Genomic DNA, 24,712 nt, shown 5'->3' with positions numbered 1-24,712 from the left:
TAACATTTTAGTTTTAAATAAACACAATGTTAGAATAATAATTAAAAAAGTAATAATTTATTTAAAAATCTCTTTGATTTAATTTTTTTTTAAAATTCAGATTTACAAAGTGGGGGTAAAAAGAAGTGTGCGTAACAATTATGAGAAAAATAAAACAATTTAGAGATTTTTAAGATTTTGTTTTAACATAAAAAGTATTTTCTATTTTTTTTTATAACAAATTTAAAATATTTATAAATTAACAATTATAAGGTCTTTATATAATAACTGTAAGTATTCTAGGTACGTCCTCTTCAGAACTTTTTTTATTAGAAAAAGATATTAAAATAGCACTCTTGAAATTAGTAAAATTATAAACTAAAAAAAAAATATATTTATGTATAAATATACTTCACAACAATTACTGTAGCTTTGGTTAATAACGAACATAATGTAGAGCAGAAGTCATTACTAAAAATCGTTTAGTAAATACATATGTAACGAAAACAACATTATTTTAAAAAGATGTTTTAAGCGTTTAAGGAACTCTAGATTCTTTCGGATACTTGATTGAAAAAAATAAATATATACCTCTCTAAATAGGTAGTTTAATTAAATTACTTTAAAAAATAGCATATATTACTAAAAATATTAAGAAATTGTTTTTGTTTTGCATTCCTTTTTACTACAGAGGATGTCTTGTTCAAAAAGAGTCAAGAGAGTTTTTTTTTTAAATTTCTTTACAAATAATTCATTTTTATAAAATAACGATTATCTCAGCCTCTTCGATATTTCTTCAATCAGCTGGTCATTTCTTTCAGATTGACCTTTAAATTTTGATGGATGCGGTCCAATCATCTGAATAAGTTGGGGAACATCTTGTGCGGAAATCTGACAGAATTGAGAAAGTGATTTGAGACATCTGAATAATTGTGCTTCGGCTGGATTACCATTTAAAAATTGGAGAATGGCCATTGTCAACTCGACGGCTACATCGTCAAATACCTAAACAAAAAATGCGAGTATGGCTATCAGAACTACATAGGAAATAACTTTTGAATAGCAAAGATTAGAAATGGAAACCTAAGGCTAGCACTAGCCCTTTTTTTAAAAAAGAGTAAATCGATAATATTTTTGTATTATTTAATTATTCTTATGGTTAAGGAAGGAGAATCAATATGATTTTTTTTATACGGAGTTTTCACATAAATATCAATTTTGCGGTCCCCTGAATACTTGAAAGTATTTTAGAAAATTATGTTTGAGAGCAAATATATGTGATCACTATAGCCCAAAATCTAAAAATTACAATAATCTTATACATTACATTTGAGCACCCCCAACGGACCTGACAGAAGTTAGCGGCCTAAATTCCTCAAATGATGAAGTACCAAAGAACTTATGTAAAAGTAGCTCTAATGTTTCACTAATGTCGTTTTAAATATTCTATTTAATTCTCTATTATAGAGAAGAAACTATGTTTCAGCTTAGGTTGAATTCCTAACAACCACATCTTTTAGGATTTTGCTTCCATTCCTAGTAAGATCAAAATTGTTATAAATAAATTTCGCCTAAATTCGTTTTACAGAATTATTTAATATTGAACAACTTTTTCTACTACGATTGCGGATGGTGTAAATACGTGTGAAGTCCGACCTACATGTGTCTTGTCCCTCGAATCAAAGTTGGTTGTAGTTAATTCCAGTAATCGAAATATACTTATGCCTATAGTTAAGTTGTCATAAACTTAAAAAACATTATCTACATATAATTAATCACTAAGATTATGTTCGTTACGAAAAAGTGATTCTTCTCAATCATCTTTATCCTTTCAAAGTTAAATTTAAAAGTTTTCTACTTTTAGAACACTAAGTTCAGTACAGATTAGGCTGGATTTTAAGTTTTCTATACCAAATCACTGTATTAATTGATTTAAGATCTGGTATGAAGAAAAAATAGAAAGTAAGAACTCAGTATTTTCTAAATTGTACATTCTTAAAATTTAATACCAGCCTTAAACTGTACAGTTTTGACTAAATAAAAAAAATAAGATAAAAAAGCTGATCAGATTATCTAAACAAGGAATTGACCATAATCCTTAGCTTGAGTAAAATCCAATAAAAATCAAGTTCAACCTACAATCTCTATTTACAAGAATTACTATCACAGAAATATTTTACGTTAAGAACTATTTAAATTTCCAAAAGGATCGTTTTTGAAACTGTTTTCAGGCGAATACTCCGAGACATCATGGGAAGCGAGATTTAAATGTTCTGTTCACTTACAATGGAATGTCAAAACTATATTCCATGACGCAAGACTTTTTTTTTCTACTTTTGAGACTATCAATTCTTTCTTAATCAAGTAATGTTGAAAAAATATATGTTAAAGTTTCGTTATCAAATTAATTAGTCAATAAATGCATTGCAGAAACTATTAAAGCATTACAAGAAAACAAATGACAAACGTAAAAGACATAAAAAGCTAGAACTATTTTTAATAAATGACAAGTAGAAAAAAAACTGTTAGAAAACATCAATAAGCAATAATCTTCAAACTAATAAAATTCTTCTTTGAGCCTTTAACGCCTGAAACCGAGGATTCGTTCCATGTAAACTCTAATTTACACCAGAAGTTTCAGAACTTGCGTATATCTACTAACAAAGTTTAAAATCAACGAAACTTATCATTCAAAAAAAATCCTTATTACTTTTTATTGAAGTGAGAAAAAATGCACAAAACTAAGTGCCGTCTATTCGATACGCGACATTACAGGTAAAATAAACAGGTATTTTAATCAGAGTAAAATGTAAGGAATTACAATAATTCGCAAACAATATTTTCATTTATGTGTTGCACTGATCTATGTGTTTCAAATTTAAAACACATTTGTTTATGTTCGGAAATAATTCATAATGATGTGGTGAGCGATACGCTATATTATATGCAAATAACTTTCTAAAATAAACACAGATGTCATTACATTCCAAAAATACAAAAGAAACAAAGCAAAGATGTTAGAATTTTTAGCTTTTAAACAATTATTCTCGCATGTATTTGCAACGATCTTACATATTTTGTTCGAAAAGATAAGCTTATTAACCTAATTTATCACGATTAGAATAAATAGTAAATCAATAAACAGAAATGATACATTTTATTTCTCAATGAAAAAATCAAATAAATATATACCAAAGATAAAGTAAAATATGTAGTCTTTTCAGAAAAAAACAGTAGTTTGTAAGCGTTATTACATCATGTTATAATCTCATAAATACATCTCTGTAGTGATGTAGAGCAAGAAGTAAAAAGATAAATGATTCTGGGGATATAAAAAGTTATTAGATTATTAAGTTCTGGTCATCAGTGGCGGTCCGTCCTAAATATATGTATTTAAAAAGAAAATTGTCGCATTATTAGTAATTATCCACTAAACATTATACTTTGAGTAATTATATAATTTAACAGGATATTTGTGTGGGAAAGAGTAGTGATCTCAACATTAACTTAAAATTTTTGTTTCAGGTCCCTGATACCTTTCAAGAACAGAATATTGGATTGTAAGAAATCTTCATTAGTTTTGCAAAAACAAAAGCATGTACTTTATTTCTTGATTTTATCTTTTGCTTCTATAATTTATATTCTGTATCCCGAATAATAATTCAATCTAGTTTCCTTTGCTTTCTCGAAATTGAATTCTTGAATTCTTTGATTTCTTGCGTCCATGAACAGACAGGAAAGAAGACACACCAACTTTACAATTAAAAATATGTTATTGTCAATAAGCTCTGTAGATGACCTAGTCTCTCAAGCTTGGCAAAAATTATTGCAGGAGATTGCATTATTCTTTCTTCCGTCATCACCAATATTCGAATCTAATGATATTTCAACTCAGGTTGGACCACTATTCTCATTTGAATTTTTTTTCTCGTCGATTAAGAGCGAGCGATGGATAAACAGGCTTCTCCTACCAATTCAGTAAAAATAGAATTTTCCATCTTACACATTGTTAAGTTGGTTAACTTTTTGCTAAAATTACTATGTGAAGAAAATTCCATGACCGAAAGTGCTTCTTAATTGAATGAATTTTTTCCTTTTTCTAAAAACTGAAAAGCAAAACTAAAAATAAGTTATTCCAAAAACACTTACACATGCTTAATTCTTCGTGGTACCAGATATACCGACAAACAAAATTAATATTAATTATTTTAAGTCTTTACTATATTCGTTAACAATTTTCACAACAGATCAGTTAACTCGTCCTAGTTTTTTATTTTTAAAGTAACACCCCGTCACCTCTATGAATCCAAGGCATGCCTCCTATCCTATCTGCAGTTTTTTAGTCGTATGTAGCTTGGCCTCCTGCGCTATGTTTTTTTGAGTAACGAGAACAAAGCATTAAATTATGTGTTAATTCTCAAGGGTATAGGTATTCGATTGCATACCTTGCAAACGCAGGGAACGCCAACCATCCAATGAGTATAAAGTTCAGAATTTAAACTTTATAAAGTTTAGTATAGAATTGTATCTAATGAAAAACAATAATTTAAAAAAAGACCGCCACTGCCTCCTTCACCATTAAAGAAAGGGTAGATAAATTAAAAAAAAAAAAGTTTATAGAAAATACTAAAATAAGCTGTAGGGAACAAATATAAGAATAATCTGATAAGGAGGATTATTTGCAAGTGTATCAGTTGTACCTTAGAGGCTGAACCCGCTGGCAGGAGTTGACGAAGTGATAAATTCTTCATCATTTTCTGGAAACCACAATTACATACTACACAAGATTATTAAACGTCTTAAAAAAAAAAAATTAATTCACGATGCAAAAATTCAAAAATAGATAAGAAAAATGTAGTTTTGTAATATTAACTTTAAATTTAAAATTATATTCCTGTGCGGTGTAAATATGAACTTGTATGAAATATTTAAGTAAAATACCTCAAGGTTTTCTATGTTTGCGAGTTTTATTGATTTTTTAGAGAGGGGCCACTAATTCTGAGATTAGTACAGTTCAAAACAATGTGCACACGGTAAAATTGTCATGACGGTAAATACAGACCACAGTTTTTACCTCCTTCGTCGCTAGATTATAAATTATGGCCGTGCCTCGATCCCTCAATTCTTCATCTTCTGAGAGTACTGCATTTACAGCAACTTTTGTGGTGACTCGAATGTTAGAAATTTGAGTGTTATTGAACGGCCATTCTGATATATAGAGAAGCCATTCAGAACTACCACTATTTTCAAAAAGGTTGCAAATCTAAAAAAATTAAAAGTAAATAAATAATAATTATACTTCTAATTTGTAATCTATTAGATTTACGTAAAAAATTTCAGAAATTTTCAAGCAATCCTATTAATATTTGCCATATAAAATTAGCTTCAATTAAGAAAAAGACAGTTTTTAAGTAACTTACAAATAAAGTGATTCCTTTTTGTTGCGGCAAAGGTAACCTGTCGACTTCATATGCATAATTCATAAGAATATGCTGCTTTCGGTCTTGATGTAGCATAAGAATGACATCATCTTTAAGCGCAGCAGCTGATAAAACATTCAAACACCTCATGCTTACTTCATCGCCAAGACTTTTATCAGTAAGCAACCTCCCTATGAAATAAGCGTTTTAATTAAGTGAACTTATAAGGAGACATCTGTGCAAAAATGGAAACAATACGCACCAATAAAGATTAGAAATGCATCACCCAAAGCCCAAGATCCCTCATCTTGTAACATGTATTGATGTAATTCTTCAAGGGATTGCTGCTCTTCTTCATTTAATTTGCCATCTATAAGTCCCACAAGAGCATCGAATTCTATGTGAACCTATTGGACATATTTCAACGATTATTTCAAACTCTAGAAGTTGGAGGCAGTTTAAAAAGAGATTTTAATCTAATTGCCTAACGTTTCTATTGGCTGCGCTTAAATTGTAATTGTGCATTTATGATTAATTACAAAGAAGTGAACTGATAAAATTGATAATTATATTTCAGAAGAGAAACAATCAAGAGAAATCTATTTTATTGAGATATATGCAAATAATAAGCAAAATTAAAGGTTAATAATAAATTTTATAAAATATTATTCAATGAACGCACTTTTATTTAATTGAGCATTCATTCAATGCATTTCAGTTATTTTATGGTCTTAAATCATCGATCTTAATCGACAAACAAAAGCTTCAATAGGAGAAGAGATATTCACATGAATAGCAGAAGATTTATCCGAAAATGTTACTATTATCGGGTGTGAAAAAAATATTGGATCCATAGTCAAGTTAATTAAACTCAACAAATGATGTTATGATACTAAAAAATTTCTGTTATCAACTATACTTAGATTTTTTACCAATTAAAAGGAATTTCTTACATCTACCGCATCTTTAAATACAATAGGTGGCTCTCGATTCTTCCTCCTTTCCTCTCTTTCTTTCCTTTCTGCTTCTGCAAGGTTCTGGGCAAGTTGCACAGAAGGATCAACTTCCGTGGTTACCTCTGCTCCCTCAGACATTCTGTAACCGTTACTAATGTCGTTTCTGTAAAATAACATCGCCGTATAAATATCTGAAATTAATAATAATTAGATAACCCAAATCATCTATTCTTAAAATTTCATTTACATAACATTGTTTTGAAAAGATCTAATTAAGGAAATCTAAGAAAAACTAACGTCAAAAGATCTTAACATGAATTTACATTCAACTTACCTACTTAATTACATCTTCAACTTGTCATGTTTGTTAATGCGCGAAACATAAAACCATCTAATTTTTAAGACTTAAACCATGCTTGCTATTTCTTGGTAACTATCCTTGTGCTTTCCCTTTTTACTGATGTAAAGAAGAAACTACTTTCTTTTTTTTTTTGTACATCAATTAAAAAAAACAAAAATAATAATTTTAGTTGACATTGACATTCTGACTGGCAATAAACCGATTATTATCGCTATTGTTTGGAATTGAATGAAAACAATGGAAATAGCCTGTTTTTGCTTTTTCTTTTTTTTTTTTTTTTTTGTAATGTGTATGGTGTACAATAAGAACGTCGTTCCAATTATTACGTCCATAGTTAATACTGTAATCTGCTTTTTCGAATAATTTAAAATTCCAAGTATTTATGAAAGAAAACGTAGTTATGAAGAAACAAGAATCTGTACTAAAATTAATTATTTGCATGTAGTATGATTTTTAAGAAGTAAATCGTCAATCACTTTCATTCGGTCAGTTAGTATAATTGTAAAATCGTTAGTAATTCCCGTAAAGTATGGTACTAAATAAAGAGTACATTCTTTTGGTTAAGAAAAAACAAATTACATTGATCAGTGCTTAGAATAATCAGTCAAATAAATAATAATGAATAAAAAGTCTTGCAGTCTATTAATGTTAGATTTGTTTATTTCATAAATGTAGTCCGCAACTGTTTTGTCCACACTGCAATCTACAAGAGAATGATACAATTTTACTGCTAATGCAAATAAATAGATCCGTCTCAAACAATATAATTATTTCAGAAAGGTTCTCCCTTATCCTTCTACTTCTTTTGGAGACGCATCGATCTGTTGAAATCAATTTTCAATCAACAATGTCAAAATCTTTATGAAAAAAAATCATAACTAATCATAAAGGCTCCTCCAACAATAATTCATTTTCCCTTACTTTTAATTAATTTACTGAAGGAAATGTATATTGTAAATCATTTTGTACTTAATTTTTTTTTTTTTTTTTTTTACAAAATTGGTCGTTTTATACAAATTATTAAAATGATTACTGGCATGCAGGCATCACATACATCCTTAATAAAATATATTCATTATTATTCTTTGGAAAAATATATTAAAATAAAAACCATAATTTTTACTCTCATCAGAGTAATATAAGTATAGGAATGAGACAATAAGATTATGACATAGTTCCGCAGCCGGTGTGCCACAACGTTCTGATGTTCCATTATGGTAAAAGATATGTCGAGAGAATATCAATTTAATTTCCATGGTAAGCATCTATCCAGTTTCTTTTGATTTGGGGTTGGCACCTTCTTCAAATTATCTTGGTAGACTCTGGAATATGTTTACATAGTGAGTGTTGATACCTGATGCTGGCTTTCCCTAGAACTTTTCTAGAGAAGCGGGTGAGCAGTTGTAATACCTGGGATGCTGGAGGATAAATGAAGGGCTCAATAGATGTAATTTGGTCTAGTGCAGTAAAGAACTGTACAACTGCTAATGGAGAGAATTCCAAAGCACATGTGCAACACATCAGCTTCAGTGAAACTGAATAGAATTCCAATGAGATATGCACTACATGTACCGAACTAAATTTTTGAAAATGCAAGTTTTGTAACAAACTGAAAACTCTGAAATGTACCAAACGGAATGAAATATAGGACTCTTTCGGAGGTTCCGCTATAAACTGCAATGCCACATTAGTGAAATGCATTGGCCCATCAATTGTACATTGCTCATAAGATAAGAATGAAATAAATTGCTAAAATTCAAAATTGATGAAATGCGTTAAGGAGTGCAGATATCTAGGAGTTAACAGTCCTTAGCTCTTCTAATTAAAGGTTTTTTTTACTTAAATAATAAAGAACAAAGATATTGTTAAAAGCAATTAAAAAAAACATTATAATTCTATCCACTACTCAAACAAAAAAGAATTTGAAGGCGAATAAGTGAAATGAACCGCCGATGCGTTCTATTTTTTTCATATTTTACACTTTTTTGAGTGAACACTATCCATTTTCGACCTTTCTTAAATTACATTTTGATGTTTTAGACATTGTATTGCACAGAATTGGAGACTTTAAGTGACTCTTAACCTCTACCCAAAAGAAAACTTTTCCCGAAACACCCTGCAATATTATACAGCATCCTTAAAATCCTACATTCTCAAGCATATCATTAAAATTGTGAATATTCGGTATATAAACTAACAAACTGCTAGCAAAAAATAAAAGCGATCATTTTGCCCCCTGTACCTCATATCACAATGGAAACATTCACATTTACCTAACCACCCTCCTCCAAGTTGATATAAATGAGTGCTTCTCAGGTAGTGCAGTCAGCATGTCTACCAACTCTTCATTGTTCCTGTTTAAGAGTGTGAATAAAGTTCTTTCCGCTAATTCTAGTAGAATTCTGACCAGAAGTGGCTTCTTTACTTGTCTCTTCAGAACTTCAACAGTTTTCTTACTCTCCAATAGTTAAAATTTCTCTGTCACAAAATTGCTTTGCAAAGGTGATTGTCGTCTCGGGATCGAAAACAAAGTAGAAGATTCCATCTTAGTCAACCCATTCGCCTGCTCTCTCATGTTCGCGTAACCAGAAGAGACTTCAGCTTTCCAGTAATCCAAGTTCATAAAGTTTTCTATCATTTATTAATATGAAGCGCCAACATGGCTTATCAAATCTAGGACAATCAGTTCGCTAATTTTCTACCCAATTAACAATCATGCAACATTCAATGTTCCAAGATCTCAGTTTTGAAAATGAAGTACCTAACCCTAGAGAAGCAACAGAATTTTAAACATTTTTAAAATAGTCAATCTTACTTACTTCTGGAAAAAGATACACAAATTTCAAGTTTCAAAGCTAAACTGAATGCTTCCTGGGGCCTTATTTTTATAAAAAATTGCTTAAACATATTATCTACGATTGAATAGAGAGATACAAGTCAGATACGTTTTCTTAAATCTTGAGAGTAAATATTTTTCTCGAGGGCTTTAAAGAATTGAAAATCTATTTCACTAGAGTAATGACTAATAAAACTAATGGAAAAGCACAAAAAAAAAAGCATAAACATAACAATTTTCACACAAAACAAAGTACAAAAAATCAAACTCAAGATCAAATGACAAAAAAATACAAAAAAAAAAAAAAAAGCTGTGCAAAGTAATGATTTCTTTAAAAATTTGTATTTCAATTTTTAATAGTTAATGAACAAAAAAACCCATAAGAATACTTGGAAAATATGAAGGCAAAAAGTGAATGACAAAAATACACAGAGAAATGTCATACAAAAAGATAAGCAAACAACTCTTTGACCTACTTAAAAAAATCTAAACAATTGTTGAAAATTTAATTGTAATCAAAACAAAGCTTTTCCTGTTTAATAAAATAAAAATGTAATCTTATTTACATGTGAAAATATACTATTTTTATATAAAAAAAATAAATCTAACAAATATTTCTGGAAATCTACTCTTATTCAGACTGTTCAATGATATGTTTTTCTCCTTTATTAAAATACAACTACTAATATTTCAGGGAAACGAAAAATATAAGCAGTTAGATTTCACTAAACACACAATAAGCTCTTATTAGATTTATTATAAATCATTATTATTAATATTTTCTTCCTTAGATTTCACTCTTTAGCATCAATCTTTATTTAATGTTTCTATTCACCTTTCACCTTCTTTCTTCCGCTTTTTGTTCTTCTTCCTTTCACGCTTGGCTAACTTTTCAATTATAGCATTACGTTTCTCCTTTAGTGCCAATGAATGACGTCTAACAATTTTAGAAAATAAATCAAAAGAGAAGTAAAAATAAAAAATACACATAATTTATCGTTTCGCAGTAAAAAATTTGAACCTACGACACATTCAGGTGATTTCGAAAAGTTCCCGCACTAGAACCAATAGCGCCATTACAGAACGTAATGCAAGAGTTTCGCTCACAGCAAAAGTAAGCTTTAAAATTTCGGTTTATTTACGGAAATATTAAAATGGAATTTTTGAGAGATAAATTTACTTTTTTTTGAAAACCTTCTGGCGATCAACGAATAGTTGCAAGAAATGATTTGAGTAGCAACGCGATTCAAAAACAGAAGATTGTTTCTGGAACACCCTTATCGAGCATCGTTCTTAGAAAATTTTAAAGAAAGTGATTTGAGTACAAGCATCGTTGGGGAACGTTTTTCTGGACAACTTTCAACGAAAGCGTTCGAATTTGACATTCTCCAAGATGACAATGAACCCTGTCAACAAACAAACCTTATTCGCGAATCCCTTAGCAAGAAGTTAAATACTTCCATACCTGTCCTACTCGCCAGATTCGATTTCTGAGGACTTCTTCCTTGTCCCGAACAGAAAAGTTCAGAAATTTTTTACACCTTAGCCGAGATCCAGCAAGAAGGTAATCCCCCCTTATATCAATTAGGACGACTTCGTGGTCTTAAGCATCGTTAAATCAGAAATTCAAAAACGCCTGGACTGGTGACTACTTCAAAGCAAATAATGTTCCAACTGAACTAAACAAAATACTATTTTTTCATCAGAGTTGGTTCGGGAACTTTTGGACCGCACCTGTACTTAATCAATAAAGTAACAATTGAATAGTATAAAAGTAGAAAAGTTAAATGTCAATACTGTAGAATCAAAATTATCTAAAAATCCAAAAATACTAACTTTATTACTAATAAATGGAATAATCAATATCGGAAGGAATATTTATTATTCACAAAAATAATAACACATAATGAACACTATAAACCACGGTGTACTACAGAAAATGAACAAAGAGAGTGCTCCAATTTTCAATTTTCCTTATCTTTGGAATTATCCTTCCAACTTTCTAACAAGGAGATTATAGTTCTTGCTTGCCTGAAATAATCATAAGGGAAAAACTGTTTTTAAAATGTTGGGTTTAAAAAAAAAAAATGTTCTTGTTTTGAAAAGAACAGTATCAATCATGAGATTAACAAAAATGACCATTTTTAATTTTAAAAAATTCACATTTTTATCCTTCTTACATAAGGACTTTTTGCAAAATTATACTGAGTGTAACCTAGCGTGATGACTGTAGTATGTAATTTAATTATTCCTGGGTTTTAAATAAATGGAAAAATAAGACTTCAGTTTCAACTTCGATTGTGATTAAATTCTCCCGCATGGACAGAAAGAAACGGTATTCTAATGGTGAAAGATTTAGATTAAAGAAAATCTGAAGCTGAGCAATTATTTTACTCGAACAAATTTTTTTCCCGTACTTTTTTGTGAATGTGGTCCGTACCAGTGTAGGTCTTTATCTTTCTAACAAGAAAGTGATAACTTCGGTTACTGCCATTGTTATGATTTTGGTCACTGCCATTGCTGTTGCAATTAGTTAAAGACCACAAAAGTTGAGCAAAAAAAAAAAAAAAAATATATATGTATATATATTGTATATATAAATAAATATATATACTACATATACGTAACACAAAATTACAACTATAATGTCAATTGCGGTCGTGGTTTCTATCATATGAGTTTAAACTTCTTAGAAGGAAAAATGGCCATTTTTTTTATTTAGAGCCCTATTATAAAATAAATTTTGATTTTAATAAATGATATATATGGAATAAAATTTAGCAATACAATGAATTTGGGGTATTTAGTATGCAGAGTTCCCTGGAATCTAATTCCTGATGTGTGTTGAATAAAGGTTTACTTATTCGCAATTTTCAAAGCATACACACTTATATATATATTTTTTTCTAGAATCTTGCCGTTATGAAAAAAATTAACTATCTTTTTCTCAGAGCCAAATAGTACCCCCTAGGTATACTCGCCTAACATCAACTTTAAAGCTAGCAATTCCATTACTTACACAATGGACAAAGCCTGCTGATGTAGGAAGCTGTATTCGAGTTATCGATCATCCAGCAAATTCTAGTATATCATATATTATCACACTCACACTTCCTAATTGATACAAATAATTAAATTCTATAAACAACGCTGAGGCATGCTAAAGAGTCAACATTAGGCATTAAATCGCAGTGGATTAGGTATTTCCTACGTTCACCTTATTAAATTGTGTGATGCAATAAAATGAACAAAAAACACAAACTGTTTCCTAATCAATCCGAAAAAAAATTAATGATTACATGTGAAAATGGCCCTGATATGTAGTAATTTTTCCACAAGTATAATTCACTAAGTTAAAACAAACAACGTCCAAGAAGACTTTCGTAGGACTGTTTAACAAGAGGCAATCAAACAGTTTCTTCATTTATTATTGGCCAAAGCCAAGATTCACGCAGCTAAAAACACTGTCATTTTGAAGTGCGCTTCTGTTAAGACAAAATTGAATTAAATCAATGTAACTTTATAATCTAGGTTAATCTTACATACGACCACATAAAAAATAGATTATTTCTGAATTATCGACATGTTGAAACATACTCTCATTTCGAAATAACAGCAATTATTAGTACCTATCAATTTTAACAATTATTGACACTCTTAAGAAAATTGTGAAAATTTCCAAAAAACGTGCAATCAACATGTGGTTTCCAAAATCTTCAAGTTGTTTATTTACACTTAGAGGCAATTCTGACTTTGTTGGTATGTCCTGATTTGGATATATTATTTTCTGAAAATATTCATTTCGAAAATATTACTAATCGCAATACTTCCACACAGTCAGAAGAGAAGAACTAAAGAATGGGAATTGCTCAACTTGAAAAGGAAAACATTAATTCGCCAGACATATCGTCAGAAGTTTTCCTAAATATATGATCAAGCAGAACGGGAAGCATAAGTAGGAACCGATCACATTAGGTTATGGATACATCTCGATAGGAATGGCAGAATGCGAGCAGCTTAAGTTTGGCCTACCCTTCATCTGCCCTGAACTTAAAGCTTTCACAAGAAGACAGACAAAAAAAATAATAAAAATAGAAAGAAACATAATAAAAATACGATTCAAGACTTGCGTTTTACCTTTGGCACCAATGACAGCACGTATGGAACATGTGCTAGCTTAGGTTGGCAGATATGAACAGTTAAGTGAATTCGCAAGTACTCCCACGATCATGTACCGTGACATTCGAGAAGGAAGATATATAAAACACCTAATTCCAATAAAAATTGAAAGGAAAAGAGAGACGGCTCTGACAACAGAGATTATGAAGATCAGGTGAATTCTGATGGATGAGCTCTCCGAACTAGGGACAAAAGAGGTCGAATCAGTTTTGAATAAGAATAACAAGAATAAGAATAAAGATATAAAAAAATACTAGCAACAAAAATAGAAACAAATCACCAGACTTCCTTTGCAAGAATCTGGGAAAAGTATCACTATTGGTACAAAAGATTTATCAAAACCAACAGCGAGTGAGGTTACTAAAAAGCCTGAAGAGGCATAAATTATGAGCAATATTATAAATAACTAAAAATCGTAATTCAATAATGAATTGTTATTAATTAACAGAATATGATTTATAACAAAAAGAAAAACGTCAAAGTTGTTTAGTCATTGAATAACTTAACAATAACAACTTCAAAATAGAAAATAAATATGTGTCATGGCGTAGTGTATTAAACTTTTGAAACAATGCCGAATGGCATATTAGAATACTGCAGGTCTATTGATATATTCAGAAATGTCTTGGGTGAACAACCAGTTTGGCAAGAACATGCAGAAGTGCTCGCTCGTGCCAAGTACAACGACCTTTATATAAAGCGTGCTTTTAGAACTTTTTTAATTCAATATTAATAGTTACTGTTAAAAAAATTCTCATTAAAGTAATATTTGAATTTTACTAACCTTGCGGCTTCAATATCAGAATTTAACTGAAGAAACTCCGGAGAAATTTCCCTTTTGATCCTTTCAAGTGAAGGGCTGTTTGTAACAAACTGTTCAATGAAAGGTCGAATGGTTGCGCCAAATGGTCTGGCAAAAAAAAAAGAAAAAAAAAAAAAAGAAAGTTAATAATACTAAAACATAATTTTGGCTGAAATTTATAAAAAATAAATTTTTCAAGTTACTTCAATTGTGAAACATTGTTTTGTAATATAAACAGACAAGAAAAATTGTACAGAATATGCAGTGTACTAGACATATATAGACATGACTGACAAGCTAAGTGAACTTCATTTAGCAAACATAATTATGTGAAAAAACTCATCACGTTAATTTCAAAATGTAGTATAATCATAGGGACCTGAAAATTCACAGGTTTGGTGATTTTTACTTGATTTTATTTTTATTGATTTCTACCGAATTTTACACATTTTGAGGGGCATCACGTTGACTTGACAGCGACAGGAGCCGACATCCGTAAAGCTAAGCTAAAATGAATTGTGATATTGGGTTCGAATCCAATCTTAGCTTCAGTTATTATTGAAACTGTTTTTGATAATAGTCTTTGTAAGGGTACACTATCTCAAAAGCGAAACATAGCAGGAAGATAAATTTAAATTTTGTGTAGGTACGACTCTATTTTGTAGAATTTTTAATAGAATGTTAGCGGCCAAAATCCCTCTGCCCAAAGTATTTGAGAAATTCTTACATAAATTCTCTTCTGACTTTGTTTGTATATTTCCTGCACAAAGCTTATTTAGCTATACCACTTCTAAAGAAATGTTGCTATTATAAACATAGCATATCACTGCACTTCTATTTGTTTCTAGATACGTATGGTTGGTTTGCAAGATAATTCGCTAAAGAAGCCTTTGGTCTGCCTTTAAATTTTCTATTCCTGAGAACCGCTTGCAGCTCACTGTGCAATTACAGACAGTAAAGACAGTGTTGTGTTCATCGGGAAAAGTGGTTGTTTTATTTTTCAATCGGAATATTGTATGTAACACAATTATTTAAAGAGAAAATTTATTTTTGATGTAAAGTTCTCTTAAATATTTTCTGACACATAGAATCAAAAATTCTGCAAGATAAATTTTAAAATCAAAAGAGAATTCCTGATAAATAAAATATACCAGTGCTTTCTTATCATTTTTACGCTTGAACGATAAAAGTGCCAAAGCTGCTAATTGTAAAAGTCCAAAAAGATATTTTATCAAAACTAGAAAGCAATTAATTGTTGTTCTAGCTATTTATTAGCTTCTTAGGCTGTATCACAGATGTTTGATTAAAAGCGTCATTAGGCTTACGAGAATAGTTACAGGGTACAATCTCTTTAGGAATAAAGACGAAACGAGAGAGGGGGTTTTAGAATTTTTGATGACATTAATAACGGACCTGACAATAGCTGAGACATTGAAAGTTATACTGATTCACATATTATACATCCTTATGTTTAAAGAGATACGACTATATACACTAATAACACATATGGACCGCTAAAGAACTACATACACTTTTTCTCACTCTACACTCAAGTCTTCTCATCAAAATATCCGTCGTAAACAACCGAGCGGCCGAATCCAAAAGCACTAGAAAAGATGGTTATGAAACCCTGAAGCAATATGTACTAAAATATAGTATCCAATTAATATATGATCCAACTCAGTAATTGATTAATTAATTATTTTCTAATATTAAATAAATTAATGAACGCCAATGTTAAATCATGTTTGTTTACGCCATATTTTGGATCACATTAAGGATTTTTAGTGTGAAAAGTTACTAATATATGACGAAGTTACTAATTACTTACGTGTTAATTATTTCATCAGGAAGATTGAGAATATGTGATGGAATACCAGTTCCTACCAAAAAATTACTTAAAGTATCCGAGAAGTTATTACAGTTGTGATTCAGTAAGTGATATGCATCTCCTCTAAAAAAAAAATAATAATTATTATTATATTAATTCAACTAATGATACATTTTTACAATCAATTTAAAAATTTGATGAAAGAGTTATGTTTAAATTTGCTAGTGGACGTTCTAACACTGTACATAATTTCTTAAGAAACCCTCAAAAAAGATGAATACCCAATAACTAATCAATGACCACAATAAAAAGTAAATAAATAAAAAGTGATAATAATAATATTTAGGGAACTGAAGTAGAAAAAAAAAACTCGTCAAAATTGAGGATTACTATAATAGGTTTTCTACTTAATTTTTTTTCTAAACTTATATGTACTAAAACTGTAATAATGATACTAAACAAGGTATGAAAATAAATTAGTAGCTAGAACTAAACCAATATCGGATTAAGTATGAACAACCATGGTCAGGTCTGAATGATATTGCGAGATTTTTCACGTTTATTGGAAAATGATTGATCAGACACAGGGTCGATATTTTTTTTACAACCTGTATGTAATAAATAGAAAATTTCATTTTTCAAACATAATTTCACTTAGAACAAGTTTAATAAGTAAATGAAAAGTTTTGTTTAAACAATTAAAATTAAGCAGTCAATTTGGTAATTTAAATAGTAAAAACTCTTTTGCTTATTTTAATATAAAAGTGCTTTTTCGATATTTTAATTTTTTCTGGTTTAAAAAATTATAAAAAAAAATCAAAGAAAGGCATCTTTTTTTTGTTTTTGTTTCTGAGGCAAAACTTTTCATTGTAAATCTTATTGATTTGTATGAACAAAGTTAAGTGCATTTTTTCAGGCGAGCTTTACTTACTGTCGATTAATGGTCATTTTAACTCATTGAATTAAATCCAATGCCAAGTATAGGGATTAGTACCGCAAAACCTCTTAGGTTGACAGCACTGATGTTTATGTTTTCTCGATGCTGATTAAAATTAACCGAACTGTGAATTTCCATTCAACAACTGAGTGTGGACGGTCGAGAATATGGACTATGGTCCGGCATTATGATGTGATTATGTTGACCTGGTCAATAGTAGCAATCGTCTTACTAATTGGGACTTTTAGAATCTTAGAAATTGCTTTTTAGAAAATTTACAAAAGGCTTTTTCTTGCTCTACTACGTAAGAGATGATATTGTGTTTCGATTTGAGGTATTAAAATATCCGTTTTGAGATCTCCTGAGTCTGGAAAAGTTGTTTTTACAAATTTGGGGTATTTATCGTAACTAAAAAAAAAAAAAAAACAAGTTAAAATTTGATATTTCGGTTAGGTATTGACAGAGGACGCCACAATAAGGTTTCGGTGAAATTGATGAATGTCTGTATAAAAATATCAAGCGTAATACGGGTGGATAAAATCAGCGATAAAATATTGTTTTTTGAAGACAATTTGTGAGTTAGAACCTAGAAAAGTTTTGTGAGTATTCACATTCTGGAAACAAATTCTGAAAAGCTAAATAATACCAGAACTATTGCAGTGGAAATACCAAAAATAACAGTGGAAATTGTGAACTTAAATTACATCTGTAAATTTTAATAATGCAAAATTAAAACTTTTATAATAATAACAACAGGGACATACCTGAATTCGGATTCTGCTAATCCATTAACATATTCCTCAAAAACTTGAAAAGGAATGTATGTCACTCCTAACTTTATTTTTTCGACGGGTTCAAAACCCACAACTGTTCCCTAAATACAATACAGAATAATATAATACATACATTTTTTAAACTTTCAATCAAAATTTATGAAAAGCAAAAAAAAAAAGGACATTTTTAAAATAAGGATGAATATATATTTCAAAAATACTCACTAAAATTTAAAACTAAATAAAAACCATATAAATGATCAAAATTTTAAAACAAATAATGTTGAGAACCCTATAAGTGTTTGAGTATTTTAGAAAGAATGGATAAGAACAAGGGACAGAGTGGGGGGAGAGGGCATACACTATGAAACATTCTGATATTTTTAAACAGAGCTAAATTTAGATGTCTTATATTACATTCAGCATTCCATTTCACCAGCTTATTAAGTTTTCAACTAATTCAATCATAATTATAAATATATTTCTATCGACAACATACGTTGCACATTGTTAATGTAATTCACAATGGTCAGTCTTACCTATCTTTAAAACAAATCTGTAAAAAGTTCTGGTATGCTCTAAGTAGAAATGTGCCCAAGATGATGGACGTCTAACTATCTTTTTTGGGAAGAATGAATTTCATTTTCTACTGATGGTATTATTTTAATAAGAGGAAGTATCACACAACAGGAAATATACTAAAAATAAATGGTAGTGGAAGGCTAATATTAATCATTCTTGATTAAAAAACCCACAATGTTTTAAGAAGCTTTTTCCAAGCATAATCTCACTTTGTTCGTTAATAATTTTATAGATTAGCAACCTTATTTAGACATTCCTCATCTCAACAGTTCTTACTTTCTCTTACTGCCTTATTCTTTTTCTTACACACACAAACAAATATACAACACTCAAGTTTTTTGAAAGATAGAATTTTGGTTTTCAGAAAACATGGTTGGATCTGCAATATAGAAAATATCAGTTTTACATTGCATTACGTCAGTGCTATTTTGATAGTGTGGCGACAAAATGACAAGTGGAAGTCAGATCTCTATATAGAAGCCTAATCAATCAATCTCATAAGACGGATAATAAATGTGAATCCGCTTGAGTTGAGTCAAAAATGAAAAATTGCAACAAATAAAAAATGATACTAATTTTAGACATGAAAAGGTTCCAGTTTGTAATTGCGGCCAAAATTGTCTATCAGCGAGTGTAACTTTACAAAGTCGGTATTGTTTTTTTTAAATACTTTGCGACTTGCTCAAAATCGTGCTTTTTATTAACTAGAAATACCAGAAATACAAACTAAAAATGTGATCAGTATAAGTATACATCATAATCAGATGCACATTCCATGTAGAGAGGTTTATACTAGATTTGTTAACGGAGTAGTTATAACGCTCAATCCACTGAGGTTAAAAGAACTACTGTGGCTCCTATGGTCAGTGTTTCTTGAAAGGTTGAAGCAATCTGTAGGTGAGTGACAAGAGGGTGAAAGAGTGTACTGATGAGTTGGAGTTATACAAATAAGTTATAACTAAAATCATATAAATCAGATATAAGCCTTTGTTTAAGTATATATTTTTTAAGTGTTGTTCGTTTTATGATGCTGAGATACCAGAATATCAGCAGAAACGCCAAGATACTGTAATACAATAATAAAAATCTGATGTGGAAATCTCTCACTAAAATTCTCGATTCTAATTTATCATTTACGTCAAATTCTGAATATCAAAATATATTTGTTTCTTATCGAGGAGGGGTAATTTAATCACTCCTTCGCCGTTTCAATATTCTGGACTGTTACAAGGCAAGTAAAATATTTATGAAAACCAAATAGTTATAACCAAAATTACAAGTCGGAAAGAATATTAGTTCGCAACCGAAATGCACCAATAGAGAACGGCTTTTCTAAGTTTTCAGTAATTTTTTGGGAAGCAGCCAAAAATATTCATTTGAACTTGGACTATCCATCATTTTGGTTTGAAACGGAAGTATTGCTGATTTATTGAGTTCTTGAGGAGCTGTGACGTCCTATGGCCTTCAATAAATAATATTATTACAGTGAACATCCAGTGACATACTGGTGTTAATTATAATTTTAGTTCAATTTCTCGATGTCCCCAAAAAAATTTAATACTCCTACTCCTAAACTATAGAGATCTTGTCAAACTATAGTTATTAAGTTTCCTGCGAAAATGAATGACATTTTGTTGTTTATTTCTTGAAAACGACTCTAACTATTTTCTTTCGACTTCTCAACTGTCAATATGTTTTCGGTAATGAGTGAATATTTTTTAAGATTATTCGTTAAGTCCCCCTCCAATTCATTTCAAATTTTTACTGGTTATTCTAGGATGGCACAAGTCGATACGTATTCATCCGTTCGTCTGAATGGGCCATAAGGGGCCGCAAATAAACTTTGTAGTTTTCATGCCGCATAATGTAGTTGGCGCATTGACATCCTGCTTAAAAGTTCCTGAATGATCGTAGTTTTAGTAAAATGCCGCCCTGATAATGCTTCCTGAAGATCAAAATTAATTTGGAATAAATTAGTTGATTATATGATGAATTTTACTAGCGCACCGAAACCTTAAATGTACTTTTACCACACTTTTTTTTGGGCGAATTCGTTAATAGAATGAATAGTTAAAAATCTAAATAAAATCTTTTTGGTGATATAATTCCATTTTTAAGGAGAAAGCTTTGTTTATAACTTATTGTCCAAAAACAGGAAAAAACTAACTTAGAGTTAGCTTTTATGTTTGATATTTTATTCTGACCTTTCACATATTTTTTCATGGATAAACAATCATAAAAATTTTAGTTGATGCGTTTTAAAAAAAAGTGCATCAAAAGTTTTGGGACTTCTCTGAGAGTTGCTCTCGCAGGTAATCCTTTTTAGAAAGCTACTCAGAAAAAAGTTTCCAAGTCACTAATATACTTTATTTTTCTTATAGTTTGCGAAAATGGCCCTAGGATCCCAAAGTTAAGTAGGGGTAAGAGATTAAATTAAAAAAATAAAGAAAGAAAACAAAAAATGATGACGTTGAAATTCGCTTTTCATAAAACTTTCCTTCATTTTCGATAGAAACCTAACAATGTCTAACCTCCCAATAACTCAAGAAGACCTCTTTACTCGTGATCATTAATATTCGACACATATGTGGCAGTCACATTGGATTTGCTAACTTTCAACTCGAAAACATATCGAGATTTCTAACGGAAGAAGCTGCGCTCAATCTGATATGTGCCTACAAAAATTTTAGGACCATAAATTTCGCAACAATTACGTGAATTTAACGGCCAATCATTCACAAATTATTTTGAAAGAAAATTATCTGGAGGAAGAGACTAGCCACTTCTTCCTTCAAGGAACTCCGATGTCTTTTCGAACATCCCATTCCAAAAACAAATTCACTGATACCTCCAAGCACTAGCATAGGACATGCTAATCCCTTCCCTACATTGCACTTTAATAGTTTCATGATGAGGGGCGGGTGTTGGTCTAGTGGCCATGAGCGTAGCTTTGTAAATGGAAGATCCCAATTCGATTCCCACGTATACTACTTTTTGTTTGTTAGAAAAAATTGTTTATAGTAAAGTATGAGCTTTCGCTCCCCCCGTCGAGCCCCCTAGTTGGGCGTTAAGCCCCGCCTGAAAAAAATAGGCGATTTCTTTACTTTTCTTTTTTTTTTAGTTTCAAGATGAATCATAAGAAGAGCTGCGAGCAAAAGTGCCAAAACTCCATCTAACTGGTAGAATACCCATTAGTGACTTCTTCAAGAATTCAAAGGGTGAGATAGTCCGCTTCGAGTCTTAATTATCCAAGTTCACAAATTTTCTGACAAAATTTGCTCTCATGAGGGCCTTACTTAAGTTAATAAAAGATGACACCTAACTACTAACGAGCCATTATACTTCTGCAACTGTATGCGTATTAAAACTATTAATTCACTTGACACTATTAATCACTAAAAATTACCCTTAGCTCCTTTTAATCTTGGATTTTATCTTCTACCTCCCGAGGGTCGAATTTCTTATTGATAAATCTTTGAAATCGATAATTTTTTAAATTGGTTAAATTTTGAAATCTTCCTCACCCATCACTCTTCAGGCTTCCTATCCTAAGCCTTCTTCCTGCACTAAAGTTACATCTAACTTTCTGAGATCCTCTTTCACTTTCTTAAGTAATCTTCTCCTAGGTCTCCCATCCTTTCTCTACCTACTGATTGATTTTTAAATCTTTTTATTTTTTCGATCCCTAATTTTTCTAGATGTTCCAGCCGCTCCAATATTTTAGATTTTACTTTGGTAACCTAATTTGGCAAAACATTAGCTCTTTGTTGCTTTTTACCTGTAATCCGGGTAATTATGTAATTTAGAGCCAAAATCTTTCACACAATCGCACATCGGGGCTGGATGCTTTCGCTCTCTTTCAGTATACATATTACTCACAAGCACATATTACACACGAGCATATATTACTTCTGGCTGGATGTCTATTTTATATATACTAAGCTTAAGCTTGCGATGATACTCTTTCATATCAGGCCCTAGTTAATAACAAACATACATCTGCTTCCAGCTCGCTTTTTTTTATCTTGCTCTTTTTATGCATAATTAAACATGACACTTTAGTATTTAGTTGCCTATAACACTTGGAAAAGCTTTTGGTTTCGATTACAGTACTTTAGAATCCTGTTTTTTTTTTTCTAAGCAGTAAAATTTGGTCGAAATTCATTGTTTAAAGATGATACCTTGACATATTACTAATAGTACATTACGTTTGAGGTAATGTTAGTAAAACAGCGAAGTACATAAGACTAAAGTAGATAACTACCAGGTATAAATTATATTTATTACTAAGAGATGATCATACAAAAGAAACTGCCGAAATGTTCAATGTCTTTCTTTTGCCAATTATTTTTTTAAAATTTATTTTATTTTTTTAAATTTCGGCTTCTATACATCTATAAAATATTAAGACTTATTTGCATGAATAAAAATAATGTTAAATTGGCCATATTAAATTTGAAATCTGAGAACTCTTATTAATATTACCAGAAGATTCTTGAAACTTAATAGCAGCATAAAAAAAAAATTCTGCTTTTGAAGAACACTTCCGACATACCCTACTCAATTTCAAACTAATTACAATTAGCTCAAGGCTGATAAACCAATATAATGATAAACAGTATCAGTATAAAATTTCTCTATAATGGTAACATTCTCCACGGAGTACCTCAATGTGATGCTTTAGTTATTATCAATTATGTTGGCATGTTTCGACTTTGTCAGTCAATCAAATACTTATATCGCTTTGATTTCGCGAATACTGTTATGGAAAAAACATAGATTTTCTGTATGTTTTAATTTGAAGTATATATATTGATATATGAAGAACACAGTACCTTAAGTAGTGTAACAAAAATAACATTACCAGTGTTTAAATATAATCTAAAGAAACTATTAACCTTAGAAAAAATCAATTTAACAGTCCGATGTAAAGTGAGTTTAGCAAACGAAAACAAATAAGAAATGATTATCGTCTAAGATGAAAATAAAATCTTACTGGTATAGCTGCTCCGATACCTCCTGATCCAAAATAATATTCCTTCCCGTACACAACAATAGCAGTATGCCAGATTCCATCAATTTTACGACCTGAAAATCCAATAAAAATGAGGAAACAATCAACAGATTTTAATAAATTAGAAGGAGTTTTCTTGCGTTTTCTTAACTTAAACCTCAAAAAATCAAGTATCAGGTAAGAATTAAAACAGTTATTTTTGATCAAATTTCTTAAGTAGATACTAAAAATGTTATGCTATTTATTCACTCGAAGGTCACCATTAAGGTGCCAAATTATTTCTACTACACATGAATGCATGCTACACCCATGCTGTAAAATGCAATGTAATATAAATAATAAAGAAACAGTCACATCCATTTCAAAGGGCCATGTATAGTAATAAATATTTCAAGCAACTAATAACTATTTCTTACCTGACAGTAATACAGGAGATAATGAAGCAGCGAGACCTGCAGTTACATCATAAACATAAAGCAATACTTCTTCTCCGTCTGTCATCTTGCTACTTGAAGACTATTCTATTCATTTACTTCATCAAAAGAAAAACAAAATACATAAACTTAACAAGCCCTAAAAAAAAGAAATACTGTCACTCTAAGATATGTCAACATTTTTTGCAATTATTGACATCATCGTTAGTAACTGCGACATAATTTCATAATGATAAAATTTATAATGTGATAAAATAGAGTGATACAGCTAAATTCTATAATTATCGTAATCATGTATTGAGCTGTTAATTTTTTACTTAAAAAAGAAAAACAAAAAAACAATGTTCTCTTTCAAACTATCTTTACAACAATTACAATAGCATATTTTCAAAAAATTACCTGGAAGCAATTTCTAAAATTATAGTTCAGTTATTGACGAAATTCCAACTACCTTGCGCCTTGCAGCAATGCCAACTAATTTTATTTTTGCATTTTTCGTTTAACATTAAATCTGTCTTGCATGACGGTTATTCCAAATACGGGATGTTCTTTCTCATTGGTAAACCTATATTAATAAATATCAATACCTAAAACAGATTTTGTGGCAC

General features: G+C 30.3%; 1 protein-coding gene across 10 annotated transcripts; it reads right to left on the bottom strand.

Annotated features, from left to right (window-relative positions):
* Window positions 1-35: 35 nt before the first annotated feature.
* On the bottom strand, window positions 36-24,669 carry LOC141450408 (uncharacterized). 10 transcript variants are annotated; one of them, XM_074120817.1, is made up of 13 exons: window positions 24,556-24,669; window positions 24,087-24,243; window positions 23,653-23,744; window positions 18,066-18,175; window positions 16,365-16,487; window positions 14,516-14,641; window positions 10,388-10,489; window positions 6,353-6,518; window positions 5,662-5,806; window positions 5,400-5,590; window positions 5,054-5,242; window positions 4,680-4,736; window positions 36-984 (listed from the first exon to the last, which is right to left on the bottom strand). In XM_074120817.1, exons 2-13 carry the CDS (start codon window positions 24,169-24,171, stop codon window positions 751-753), a joined length of 1,620 nt encoding a protein of 539 aa, XP_073976918.1. In that variant the 5' UTR covers window positions 24,172-24,243; window positions 24,556-24,669; the 3' UTR covers window positions 36-750. The 10 variants fall into 10 exon arrangements, with proteins under 10 accessions (XP_073976918.1, XP_073976919.1, XP_073976915.1 ...); XM_074120818.1 differs by having other exon boundaries at window positions 24,087-24,202; XM_074120814.1 differs by having other exon boundaries at window positions 24,504-24,645.
* Between the last annotated feature and the right edge of the window lie 43 nt (window positions 24,670-24,712).

This window comes from Rhodnius prolixus, unplaced genomic scaffold (assembly GCF_049639745.1).
Source record: "Rhodnius prolixus isolate KJV_2025 unplaced genomic scaffold, Rpr scaffold_2, whole genome shotgun sequence".
NCBI lineage: Eukaryota > Metazoa > Arthropoda > Insecta > Hemiptera > Reduviidae > Rhodnius > Rhodnius prolixus.
The sequence above is the reverse complement of the archived record's forward strand: the minus strand, read 5'-3'. Positions and strand labels throughout refer to the sequence as shown.